Source organism: Manis javanica, chromosome 4, assembly GCF_040802235.1.
Source record: "Manis javanica isolate MJ-LG chromosome 4, MJ_LKY, whole genome shotgun sequence".
Taxonomy (NCBI): Eukaryota; Metazoa; Chordata; class Mammalia; order Pholidota; family Manidae; genus Manis; species Manis javanica.
In genome coordinates, this window is record NC_133159.1 from 20,903,716 (window position 1) to 20,917,533 (window position 13,818).

At 35.4% G+C, this 13,818-nt stretch overlaps 1 protein-coding gene across 3 annotated transcripts in view; it reads right to left on the reverse strand.

Annotated features, from left to right (window-relative positions):
* The window catches only part of EYA3 (EYA transcriptional coactivator and phosphatase 3), an 85,325-nt gene that overhangs the window by 31,652 nt on the left and 39,855 nt on the right, over positions 1–13,818 (reverse strand). For 2 of the 3 annotated variants that reach the window (XM_073233475.1, XM_073233474.1), the window contains exons 8-9: positions 8,108–8,245; positions 1,721–1,806 (exon numbers count right to left, since the gene is read on the reverse strand). In XM_073233475.1, coding sequence (XP_073089576.1) covers positions 1,721–1,806; positions 8,108–8,245 — 224 coding nt within the window. The remainder of the gene's footprint in view (positions 1–1,720; positions 1,807–8,107; positions 8,246–13,818) is intronic. The other variant, XM_017649222.3, reaches the window with a different exon arrangement.

Below are 13,818 nucleotides of genomic sequence, written 5' to 3' on the forward strand. Positions count from 1 at the left end.
TTCACAGCATGTGCTGGTATATGGGTGGGAGAAGGGAATACTAAAGAAAAGAGTAAGTCAGACTAGCTGAACTCAAGGGAGTTAAAAATCTAGCAGGAAAGACAAAAAATTTCTAACAAATTGGCAATCAATTATACACATGAGAAAAGTAGAGGGGAAGACAACTACCACTGCAGACTGCAGTCAGAGAGCTTTCTGAGATCAAGAGGGGACAGAAACATGAACAAGCCCTGAGAAGGTTTTATCAAGGAGCCAGAGATGCTGCATCTGGTTGGAACAAAGGACCTCAGCAGGCTTGACTGAACAGTTAAAGAACAAGACTTGGGTTCTTTAGGTTATGTGAGGGTGGAAAATGGGGATTATCAAATTCAAATCAACAAACAAAAATACAAAGTTTCTGAGAAGAGGAGTGACAGGATAAAAAGTGGCCTTTGGGGAAAATTAATCAAATAGTGTTTTAGAAAAATGGATGGTACAGGAAAAAACTGGAGATGAGAACTATGGTCATTCAGAATTAAAGAGGAAAAAACCGAAACATGGAAATGACAGCAAAAATGAAAAACAAAGAAAGCATTCCAGAAATGGCTGGATTAGGGGTGGTTGAGAAAAAAGAAACTGAAGAATACTGCTCTGGTTTTAGGCCTAGGTTTATTTAAAAATTGTGTCATTGACAAGAACTGAGAAGTCATAGAGAACAATGGTTTTATTTCTGGAAAACAAGGAGACAAAAGAGGCTGGGATGAAAGGCTAGTTTTAGGAGTTCTAAGTTTTTATGGTAAATTTGGGGAAACAGCAGGACATTAAAGAAAAAATGTCCATCAATTAGTAGGAAGCCTATAGATATAATGAGGTCAGGACCAGAACCTTTGGAGACAGTAAATGAACACTGTGAATGTGGTTAAACATTCCTGGGATTAAGTAATACATGTGGAAAACTAAATCAACTGTCCACGACAAAAGATAAGATCAGAAAGAAAAGCTATGAAAGGGAGATAGATAGATAGTGCCCTGAAGAGTGCCAGCATATAGCAGAAGCTTAACAAATGTTTGTGGACTAAAAGAACGAACAAATGCCAAGAAAGACAACCATACAAAGTGAACCAGAATAGCAATGTTAACTGAACCCAGAAAAAAAGATCCATGGAGACAGTGCTTGATAATGCTAATTGCTGCAGAGAAAACAAAAATATAACAAAACCCAAAACCCTAAAACACTGAAGATGTTACCAGTGATCTAAGCATATAGAGTTAAGAGAACTGTGATGAAGACCAGACCACAAAGAATTCACAAAGGAATGAGTGGTTAAGTTAAAAAGTGGAATATTTATTCCTTTCGTAAATATTTATTATGTCCTTTAATATGAGTGCCAGGCATTTTTCTGAACTCTGGGAATATATAAATGAGCAACATAGAAAAATAAATCCCTACTTTCATGGAACTTACATTTTAGTAGGAATGGGATAGGAGGTAGATAGACATATAATAGAAAAGGAACAGACGTTAATTGTATCATCCAGAGACTTAGCAGAGGAATGAGAGAAACTAGACGGTAGCCTGAGAAACCATCCAGGGTCCTAGTACTGAGGGCTTCCAGAGAAAGGTCTCCCCACAGCCCATACTGGTTGTTTCTTACACTGGCTAATTCACTGTGGAAAGAAGAGGGGAAGAGCAAGCCAGATACACCAACCCAAATAGGACGAACAAAAAGTAGCACAGTACCTGGCTTGAGATGCTGGAAACTGCTGCTGCTGGAATATTGGCAACTGTAGATGAAGTGGGTATCAGGCTGGCATTTGTGCTTGAAGCTATAGGATGGAGAGTGTTTAAAGATTAAAGATATCATGCAAACGGCCAGAAGAAATTGAAAATACACTGTGTTTTAAGTAAACAGATCTACAAGGAGATCAAGAACACTGGCAAAGGAAACAAATACTGGTTTTCTGCTTTTGCATGCCAAGACTTAATTTAGACTTGTTTAGAAACAAAACAGTTCAAACCTTTTCTGTTTCAATTTGAGTTTTCAATTCTTCCTACTAAAGTTCTAGAAGGATACATATACAATATATTGGCTCATACTAACAATATCAATGAAATCAGAAGCTAAACCAAAATTGCTCTAGTCCGTCTTCTCAGACAGTTAGAAAATGACTCACCTGCAATGGGACCTGCTGACAACTGATAAACACAATAGCTCTGGTAAACCCACATGCAAATCCTACACTGTGTTATCTACTGTCATTGTCCCAAATCTTTATAGATGCAACATAATGACTTTGAGAAATAGAGCTGGTCCTCCAAATTCTAAAGTATTAGGAGTTGCTCCTTGTGCTCTACTCAAATAATGGATTACTAATGTGGATCCACAAACACCATAATATGGCATTTAATGATTTTACCAATGAGCCTAGAAAAACTTGGAAAATATTAAATACTATTCTGGCCAGGTAAAAATATACTCTACAAGCTACTTAGGATGCCTGTCTTGGGACAAAGATTCAGGGTAAATTTTTCATACCCTTCTGTCACAGATCCCACATTTTTAATTAAATCCCCAATACCTACATTTGCTAGAGGGATTTTTTCCAGGTGGACAAATGTTACTGAGACTGTGAGGTGCTGGTCTTGAACTCCTTCCTCACTTACCATAAACACACTTAGACATGGTTGACATGGTTCCCACTGTAGTTACGCATACCATTAGGGTTCACCAGCATGTACACATGACTGTCAGACTATGCCATTAGCAACAAAGTCCTCTAGGGGGAAAGTCAATAGGAAAACCTCTATTAAGAACAGGGCAGATAACAAATGCAGAAGAAACTGGAAAAGTATTGGTCAAAATCAGAGAGAATTTTTATCCTTTTTCCCAAGGGTACTCTGCTTAGAATAAAGACTAGAAGAGATTAAGATTTAACTAGATATAAAGAACAGCTATTGCTGCAACCCCATCTTTCAGATGAAGAACTTGGGACAAATCAAGAGTTAATTTGTCCACACTCACAGAGCTAGTGGTAGACAGTCAAGATGATAACTGGGATCTCCCAATTATTCATCAAGTGCCCTTTTCCAGTCAGTGGCTGAGCTAGGGATCAGATTTCCTGAGTTTCCGGGAGATTTTCTTTTCTAAAGTACTTCTTCCCTGAAGGGAGCTAAAGGACTTCCAAGAGTTTACTTTCTTAAACCCAACAACTAAATGAAATAGATTTTATAACTTTACAGAAGTATTTTCTTCTCACCAATGTTCACCTTCTTTTCTACTGTGGCTTAACCCACTTTTTTCCAAAGGGGAAATACTAAGAAATTACTATACATAGGCTAGGTGACTCTGTAAGCACTTTCTAATCATTCTTGTGGGTAAAGAATTTTGAGTAGATTCCAGATTCTATTACCAGTACATTATGCTAGGCAGGCCTGCAGTTACAGACTGAATCTAGGTGATTAAAGGCTGGAAAGAAAAATGAAGAACTTATTTATTTAATCTTCTACATTTATCTTTCCCAGCAAAGTCAATTTCCAGCTCAGTATTTCTTTGGCCTTCGTTGTAGTCTATACTCCTTTCTTCCTCCTATTTACCTTTAATTCTGTTCTGCCTTCTTAATAAATTATAAATGATTAGAAGTATAACTTATTCATATCTTATCTCTACACACATGGGAAAAAGGTACTCTACTGACAGGGTGGTTTTATAAATTTAACAATTTTTAGGCCACTTGCTGAATTGGGCTTTAAGTAAATATAACTGGCCACATACTCTCATTACCTCTGCTAAGAAGTTTAATGACTTGATTAGCTAGCTGTTGATACTGTTCGAGTTTTTAACAAGTACCATACTAACAATCACAAATGACCCTCATTAGCAGTGGCTATCATAGGAAATGCAGGCCTGCCTACCTAGAAAGTTTATAGGGCTTAATAACCCTTCTTTTTCCTTTCAACTCGGTCAAATCATTTCTAACATGTGATTCATTCATTCGCTCAGCAAGCCAGGGTCTACTATGCACCAGGAACTGTTCCAGTTCCAGCCCGAGGAATAGAGATATGAACAAGATAAAGTCCCTGACCTCATGGAGTTTAAATTCTATTGACAGAAGTTAGACAATAATTAAAGAAATAATATTTATTTAGGCTCTTGTAACCATCAAACCCAAGCTAAACTTACCTAAAGATGCACAGAATTACTGCATGGCCTCCCCCCTATACAGCTATGATTAAAAAGCCACATACCTCATAAAAATGTATTGATCATCCTGCATATATATCCATACATACACATGTAGATCTCAACAAAGACTATTCAAGTGCAGAATTAACAAACAAAAGCAGCAGCAATAAAATTGCCAACAAAAAGTACAAAATTTTATTGATCATAAGATCAAATAAAACTCAAGTGGTAACTCCTACTGACATATCTCTAAAGGCTACTAGCTCTCCAAAAGCCAGTGACATGGGCAACAGTTTTTAGTCTCAACTCCAGTTTTGATAATGGAGCTGTGAAAGCACAGAAAGATAAAGCTTCTGAGAACTGTGGCCAACTAGAGATATATCTAATATAGTCAAAATAAAGAGAACTTTAATCAGAAGACTGGTTACACAACTATGAGAGGTACAGTTGAATTAAGTGACACTGCCCCAAAGGGGGATGGTTAACCCAAGGGTTAATGGCACATGAGATTAACTTTTACCCACCTCTTTAATTTGATAGATGTCTATCACCCTTGCTCCCCATGACTTCTGAGTTACTCAAAACAAGACAAGCTCTTTCTCATGTGAAGACCTTTGCAGTGTTGTTCCCTATGCCTGGATTGGTCTCTCTGGCCTGCCCATCTTGCCCTTCCAGCAAGATGGCTCCTCCTCAGCATGTCTACTTCCTCAGAGAGACTTTCTCTGACCCCTCTATGAAAACTCCTTTCTTGTTTTCCCAATCATAGCAATCTATTCTTTTTTCCTTTCAGAGCACTTCTCAAAATCTATTTATTTACTTGCTTGTTTTCTGTTTCCCCCACTAGTTTGTAAGCTCCAATGAGGCAGAATCTGACTATCCTATTATCTCTAAAAGCTAGCAAAGTGCCTGGCATAAAGCAGGTGATGATCAATAAATACTTCTGGGATTCATGTCTATCTTATAGCCATGGATATTCCTGTATAGCTTGTGGGATTCATGTATGGCATGTCAAGATCATCAAAAACAAGGCAAGTCTGAAAAACTGCAGTTATTAAGAGGAGTCAAAGGAGACCTAACAAATGAAATGTAGTATCGTGGATGAGACCTTGGAACAAAAAAAAAATGACATCAGGTAAAAACTAAGGAAATCTGAATAAAGTACTCAGTTAATAATAATGTACCAATATGGGTTCATTAATTATAACAAGTGTTCCAATCTAAAGTAAAATGTTAACAACAGGGGAAACTGAGCAAGTCTGGGGGATATATAATGTTCTGTACCATCTGTTCAATATTCTATAAACTTAAAACTATGCTAAACAAGAAAGTATTTTTAAAAAGAAAACAAATCTCCTGGTCAGTAAAAGGTTATTGTGTATTACCAACAATTTTGGAGACCAAAAACATTCATTAGAAATCAAGATTGAGTTAAAATTCATTTTGAAATATCTGAAATTAATTTTGCCACTTGAATATTAATCACTTAAGCCATCTCCACTGAAGAAAAAAATAACCAGAGATTGGGCCATATAGTCACAACCTAGGAAAAGACTGATACAAAGAAGCCAGATCTACTTAATTAAAGGGTTTCATGAACACTGAGTTATAAACTAAAGAAAAAGTTTTGATTGGAGTTGATCAAACCCGAAGTGGAATTTGGTTTTAGAGACAATTTCCCTACTTCCCCCAGGGAAGATGGGCTATTTTGAACAGTGGAATGCTTTGGGGGTAGGATGAGGAGACACTGCTCTTTCAACCACTTAAAAAACCAAACCAAACTAAACCTACAATGCTCTTTGCTTTTATTCTGTGGAATGACTGCATAGTTACATAGGGGAAAGAAAGAAGCCCTGGATAGGTAATATTCATTATCCATGCTCAACGAAATGAAAAGAGGGGGTGGGAGAAGGACAGCAATAGCAGAGAACCCAGGTAATTCCAATCTGCCAATAATGCCCATATTTCATTTTAGCCAATTGTTTCAATTTGTTTTCTACCAGTTTTTTCTTCAGAATAAATGGCAAAAATCAATTAATTTGATGGTTAACTTCTGCTTTGATGTCTATCCTGTACCAAAGTTTTAATGAACAATAAAATTGGCCATTAGGTTAACCAGGAAAAGAGAAAAAAAAGTAAGATATTTGTCAGTATAGGTTCTCGACTATGGGAAGCTATCAATACCACGACTTCAATACTGAATATCACAAATATTGCCCTCATGCTCAGACTGCCCAGCTTACCTCCTGACTTAATTATTTGCTAATTTTGTGACCTTAGACAAGTTACTTTGCTTTTCTGGGTCTTAAGCTCCCCATGTATAAAATGGGGTTAATAAGAGTACTTCTCTCATAAGGTGTGTTGTGAAGATTACATGAGTAACACCTATCTACCTACTCCTTGAAATAATAAGAACATAGTAAGCACTTACTAAATATCAGCAATAATCATTATTAGCAAAATGGGGGAAAACAATTTAATTGATCAAAAGGGGAATAAGGTACTAACAGAAAACAAGTTAGGATAGTGGTTAATGAAGTTTAAAGGATGTTTTTGTGACCCTTTTAACACAACAAGTCCTAAAAGATGCCAAAACAGAGGTCCCTCTTATTTTACAAGGGAGAGAAGTAAGCATTAGCTATCAGGTTCATCAAATCTAAGTAAGATACAACTACTACAGAGGAGTGGTGGCTCTAAACCTTGGGAGAGAGTTAGTAATATATGAGAACCCTTTCTTTTTCTTTCCTGATCTAAGTGTATCATCGGGGATATATGTTTAGGGGAGACTTGGCTACTAGATTTGCCTGCAGTTGGACCCCAAAGGCCTACCAAGCTAGAGAAATACTTCATAAACAAAGTCATGTTCTTGAGTTTTTCACCTCCTCGTTTGTTCCCATTTTAGAAAGAAAGAAGGGGGAAGGAACAAAGAAGGAAAAACAAGTAAGAAAAGAACTCAGTAAAAAACAGGAAGGTAAAGGTAGCTCAGAGCAAGGTCTTAGGAATGTAGTGACCAGTTCTGTTCCCAATGGGCCAAGCCGAAGTAGTTTTCAATCATAATTGCAAACAGTTAAATCTGAAAATCAAAATATTTTAATATAATCAAAATATTTTATCACCTAAATTAATATTTTAAGAATACCTCAGACCAGCTTTTATTGTCCCACCCACAACCCCCTAAATTTCATAAGGAATAAAATTTAAAAGCTGAGAGAAATCAGGAGAAAGGACAGACAAAAGCCAGGTAAATGGGAATGAATTCGCAGTGTACAGCAATGACAAACTACCCACACTGGATCTGGAAGGGTAGGAAATTAATTCCACTATGCCTTTTGAGTTTCTCTGTCTTCTTTCCAAATTGTCCAGTCATCATTCTAAGCTTTTAGAGGAAGAACTGGGAAGGCAGAGCTGTTTAAGAGTTCAAGCTTTAATGCTATGCTTTTTGTCATGAAATGGAAACAAGATTGAATTTTTTGAGCAAGAAAAATGCCCCATGTAGTAAATGGTGGTGGAGGTATGACAAAACCACAGCAGGAAAGCAGCACACATCTCACAAAGCACCTCTCATCTCAATCCACTCTATTTGGACTTCACACAAAAGAAGTCATCAAATTTCTAACCCATGGAGTTGTCTGCTCACATACAGGAAGGACAAAATGTCACTGAGAACAGACTGGAACAAAATCAGACAGGTTTTCTGGACACCAACCTGCAAAAGGAAGGCTTCAATTCTACTATTCACATTCAAAGGCTAAACTACTTATAAACCACGTTCCTAGGTTCTGGTTTGCCTAACACAAAAAGCATGCACAAATGTAAATATCACCCCCTTCTATTTTAGAAGACAGAGCTCCTGTATTACCCAATTTGTCTGGAGATACAGGTGGATTCAAAACAAAAAAACAATAAAGAAAAAAAAAACACACATACACACAACCATGCCTATTTACCTTGAATAGGGTAAGAATAATGTGCTGGGCTTGGCTGGCTTGTGGTTAACCCTGTAGTGCAGGTAAGAACACTGTGTTGACTTGGAGATGGAGTCTGAATTAAACCACTTTCAGGTTTCATACCTGGCCACAATGCACCTGAATCAGATAAATTGGACCAATTACAAACAATACACTGGGACTGAGGAGCATGGTTATGCTTTCAAATATCAGCCAGTAGGTTTAATATATAAATCTTAAAACAAAAATAAATTTGCTTGTAAGAGAAAATTACTGATTCTCCAATTCATAATATACCACAAGCAAATACCATTTCAAAGAATTGGGAAGTGGGGTCATAGAAACAAAATCTTGTCAAAAACCCCAAATAGTGATAGGTATGTAAGTTCATTTCAATGGTTGGGGAAACTGACCAGGGTTCAGAAAAAAAAGCTACTGACATCCAACCAGAATATTTGTTGTAGAGAGTGCCTGATGATCATGTACAGTGATAAATCATTTATCTGCATTGTCAAGGTGGGACACATTCCACGTAAGTTTAAAATTCACTTACCCATTAAACAAGCACCAAATTTTTCTAAAATGTATTAAATACTTCTCTGCCTTCTTAAGATGGTTATTTTGTTACTTTTGTTTCTTCTGATTAGGACAGACATACCTGCTTATTTTTATAAATTAAAAACATTACAGAAGTACGTAACATGTAACTTAGAAAAAAATAGTCATATATAATCCCATCAGCCAGACTTAAACACTATTAACAGTTTACTGAACAGTCACTCAGATTTCTTCTATGTATTTATCAATCACTTTTTCTCCTTTTTAATAAAAATGGGATATTGTAAATATTGTTCATACTTCGCTTCCCTGAGAGACATCTTTCCATGTTACAACATGTAAATCTACCTCATATTGATAGACATCATAGCTATTTACTTTTATTTTGATCACAACGCTCCTGAGAGACAGTCTTTCGGAAATATATTTACATCCTTTCCTGCCTTCTTAGTAGGGAGGAAATGGTGAACATACCTTTGGATTTCCTCAGGATTATTTTTATAAAGAGCAACACTGCTGTGTTATCTACATAATTACAGAGACATCCTTAGAGGCTATGATGATATGTGAAGACATGTGCTTAGTACCAAATAGGATTCAATTATAGTTCTATGATTTTTGGGCTCTTATATCACTGTCTTTTCTTTGTAATCTGTCACTTCCTGACATCTCTCTCTGACTGTGTCTCCCTTTTCATTTGCAGTAAACTGGGAAACCATAAACAAAGCTTTGCTTCTACATGAGAGTCTAAGGATGTCCTTTATGAGCAAATAGTTTTTGTGGTAATTTTGGCTATGCTAAAGTCTACTTATAAAAAATTTTACTGTCTGGTTGTTCACTGTGTTTTGAGTAGCTATGGCTGCTGGATCAGTGCAGTTGAAGGTGATAATTAGGTTGAAGAAGTTCATCAATCAAACATATTCCAGGTAAGAAATCAATACCAAGGTCAGCCACAGCTTCAAATTCAATATTAACTCCAAATCTGATAAGGAATTTGTAAATATAATACTTTCATAATAAATATATGCTTCACCAGGCACTGAGATATCCTAGTGCAACTCAGATCTATAAATCTGTTGTTAAGTAAATTTAAGAATATTAAAGGGAGATGTGAAAATCTTAAAAGGTTGACAAGGGGACATGGTAACTGCCTTGCCCTAACACTTTAAGCATTAAAGTCATATTCCTTTCTTACCTACTAAACACATGAAATGACTTATTTGAGGAGACTGAGGAATATCAACACATCTAACATGAATTAGGAGGGTTGACCCCCCTTCTACCCTTAATTCATAATTATTTAAAAAGTTTTGTCCAGGTTAGCCAAAGATAAAGTCCTAACTATATCTGATGCTCATCAGTAAAATATTTAAGAATGTTATCTTTCAAACACTCATGATGTTAAATTTAAATATCAGTGCCATGATTCTTGGTGGGTGAGTATCACATTTTTTAGTAAACAAATTGCCATTTCAATGGCACAATAACTTTCAGATTTACTGTAATCAACATCATTTTTTTTCCTAAATGGGCTCTGAAGCTAACGTTTTGGATTTGTGAACATGTTTATTATTACACTGTACTAAAATAAAATACTATCTTATTAATATAGTATAACAGAATGTTTTGCTAGTCTAATTGCTTAATATATATTTTCTAAATTTCAAAATTTAAAATATCTATAAACTAGCCCTTCTTGTAAGATCATAAGTAGGGCAAAATATCCAAGACAAGTAGGGGAATAGCTAGTTTTGAATATTTTTGGCCAAAACCACAAAGCAGATATTTAATTATAAATACTTTTGAAGAATAGAGGAATAAAAGACAACATGGACACTCCCTTCCAGCATCACTGCAGTTCAGTTCTTTAAGCATATAAATATCTTCCTTCAAAAGGAAGTAATTCCAAGTAATAGGCAGCATGACTGAAAGGTTTGACTGTAGACCCCCACTGCCCACAGCAAAGACAATACCAAATCCTGGACCACTGCTCTATGTCTGTAGTCACAAAGCTTCTTGAGTCATTGTAAGCACCAAAGCCTGATATGGAGCAACAGCTGGTCTACCAAGCGAAGTCTTTTTCTGACTGCTGTCCTCCTGCTGCCCCACACTGGGGTCTTATCAGAAACTCTACGCAAGTTTCTCAGCACCAACATTTCACTCTCTATTGGTTAGTCACTAACCAAACTAATCTCAGTAGTTCGATTTATACGAATACATATCAGAGTAGCAGAGCTTTACAGAATTAGTTTTGTTTGGAATTAAGTACAGGTCAATGCTAGAAAAAAAAACACAAGAAAGAATACCTTAGTTTGTTGATTTAACAGCTCATTGGGTTAAGCTATTGTAAATACTAAGTAATTTAATCTGAATGCTTTTTCTAATTATAAAATAAGTAGATGTATCTTATGGAAAATTAGGAAACTACAGGAAGTTTAGAGAAAAAAAATCTCATAGTCTCACAACACAGAAAAAAAAAATACAGGCAATTCTTTCTTGCTTTTGCACAGGAATATATTAACTGAAACCTGTGCATACTAGAACCGTGTCCTTGCTTTGCATGACTCCATGGTAACGGAGATCAAATCTGTAGTGCTTATACTGTTAACATTCACATTTTTTCCTCCAAATTATTCTTTATGTACGTATTTTTAAAAAATGCTAAGTTGGCATAGTATAGTTTTCAGTTTTACATACTCCTTTTTTCAATCAATAATAAGGTATTTTCTCAAGACACTAAATATTGTTTAAGAATATGATATACAATGGTCAGTTTCCCATTCTATGGATATACTGCAATTTAACATAACCTTTGAATTTAACATGTAGATTGTTTACAATCTTTTGCTATTATAAATAATGCTGCTATGAATACTTTAATAAATTTTTATGGGTATCTGTACTTAGTTTCATAGGATAAATTCCTAGAAGTGAAATGACTGAAGGAAATGGTATGAACATCCATAAGGCTCTTAATATACACTGTATTACATTAAAGTTCTCACATTAAAGTTCTTTTAAAAGAAGTTAGAAAAGTGGCAGCTATGACAATATTTTATTAGCCCTAATAATAAATGAGAACCCCTTTCCTCACACATATTCATTCAGATCACTGCAAGTTAAACCTCTAATCTTCTTTCGGTCATCCCATCACATCTCTATATAGCTCTGAAAAAAACATGACCATTATTCCTTTACTTTAAAGATTACTCATAAAAAAAGGGCTTCCTGGATTTCCTCTAGTCTTTTCTCCTTTCTTTAAGAGGAGGAAACATAAATTTCAAACTCATCTCTGAAATTATTTTTTTCAAATAGACCTAAATTATAAACACTTTCAAATTAAACAAACCTGGGTTCAATTCTAATCCCAGGCATTTACTAATTGTATGACCTCAGGCTAGTCATTTAATCCTTCTAAGCTTGTGTCCATATCTATAAGAAGGTATAAACACTTATGCTAGGCTTACTTTTTAGGATTGTTCTGAGGATTAAATAAGACAACAATGTAAAGTGTGAAGTACTTACTCTTAGCATACTGCTTGGTATAGTAAGCACTCCATAAACATGAGAAAATATTACAGTAAGATTTTCCTGAAGCCCTCTTTACATCTGAAACAACACAACACACTCACTAATCTAGTCTTAGTGGTAATAGGGCAGCCCTGAGATAACAAAATCACCAAAATCTTCACAAGAAGAAATGAAGTGTTTTATATTTGAGTGAACAGTTAAAAAAAAAGTCACATGTTAAAACATAAGAAAATGTCTTTTAAAAATAGTCACTTTAAAAAGTATTAGAAATCTTTCTTTATAATTTTCTTTATAAATTCTGAGAATATACCGTATCTACTATTCATATTACCCCAACCTAAATCTCTCTCCAGTACACTCACATACTATGTAGAGTCAAAGTAAATTAATAATTATCTCCTTCTGAATTACTGAGAGAAGAACTTGTGAAACAAGCCTCTCTCACCCCAAACATTAAACAGGGATCTATTTTACAGAATTTTCTTTCTTTCTTTAATACAGGGGAAATGCTATGATCATAAAAGATACCACAATGTTTAGGACCTATGTGTACAGGGGCACTATGTTAGGTACTCCATAATTTGAATTCAGAGATGTAACAACTTTTATTTAATATTGAACAGCAAGAATGAGCAACTATTTAACAATGTCACAATGAGCTTTGGGCTTGCCAATAATGAATTTAAATCAAAACAGAGGGTGAAAAAACAATGTGAAAGTATTGATTTTATACTTGTTAGCCTATTATTGGGCAACTACTGAAAAATTAGCTTTAATATATACAAAAAGAAATAAACATAAACATATTCACAGAGAATTCTGCTTCCAAAAAGACTGCTCTGGTTTAATGTAACCAGACTTGACTGGTTAAATGTAACAGAAATTTAAGATTTTAGCACACTGGCTGATACTGACAGGCATCAAGTCATGGAAATACAAATGGGGAAATAAGAGCATTTGTTTCTCTTCTCTCACGAAGTTATCAATTACCACTATCATTAAACACAATCCTTAATTTCTATTTCGAGAAGTTATCAGGAGCCAAGGAATCCAGCAAGTCTAAAAGTCAGAAAGCTGTCACTCTCATAAAAGACTAGCCAAGTGGACCAGCAAAAGTAGGAATGTAGAAACTTAAAACAGGTAACACTAATACATCCAGAATCTGTGGTGGTTTTGAAGATTTTTCCAATTTCCAGCTATTTTCAGTAAAGGCTACAGGGATATAATTTTATTAAAATATTACATATTAAAAAATACATACTGTCTTGATTTTCTGATACCAGTTCTAGGAAACCAGGGAGAAGGCAATAAAGCCTAATGCATATATCTATCAATTTATACACACACAGCAAGATCAGCACAGATAGTGACCAAAGAATCTACAACTAACTTCTAGTAAATCATTTAAATTAATTTACAGTTCATATCTAAGATACCTAAGCCAAAGAACAAAACTCTCTATGCACATGACAAGCTTATACAAAACTGGGGATTTTCCCCATGCAAAGATGACTATTTGGCTCAGCAGAGCAACTTATCAGTTTGGAGCAGGGAGGGAGGAAAGAGAAGGGAGAAATTGACTTAAAAAGGCAAGAAAGGTATATTCTACCTGGATATTTGGA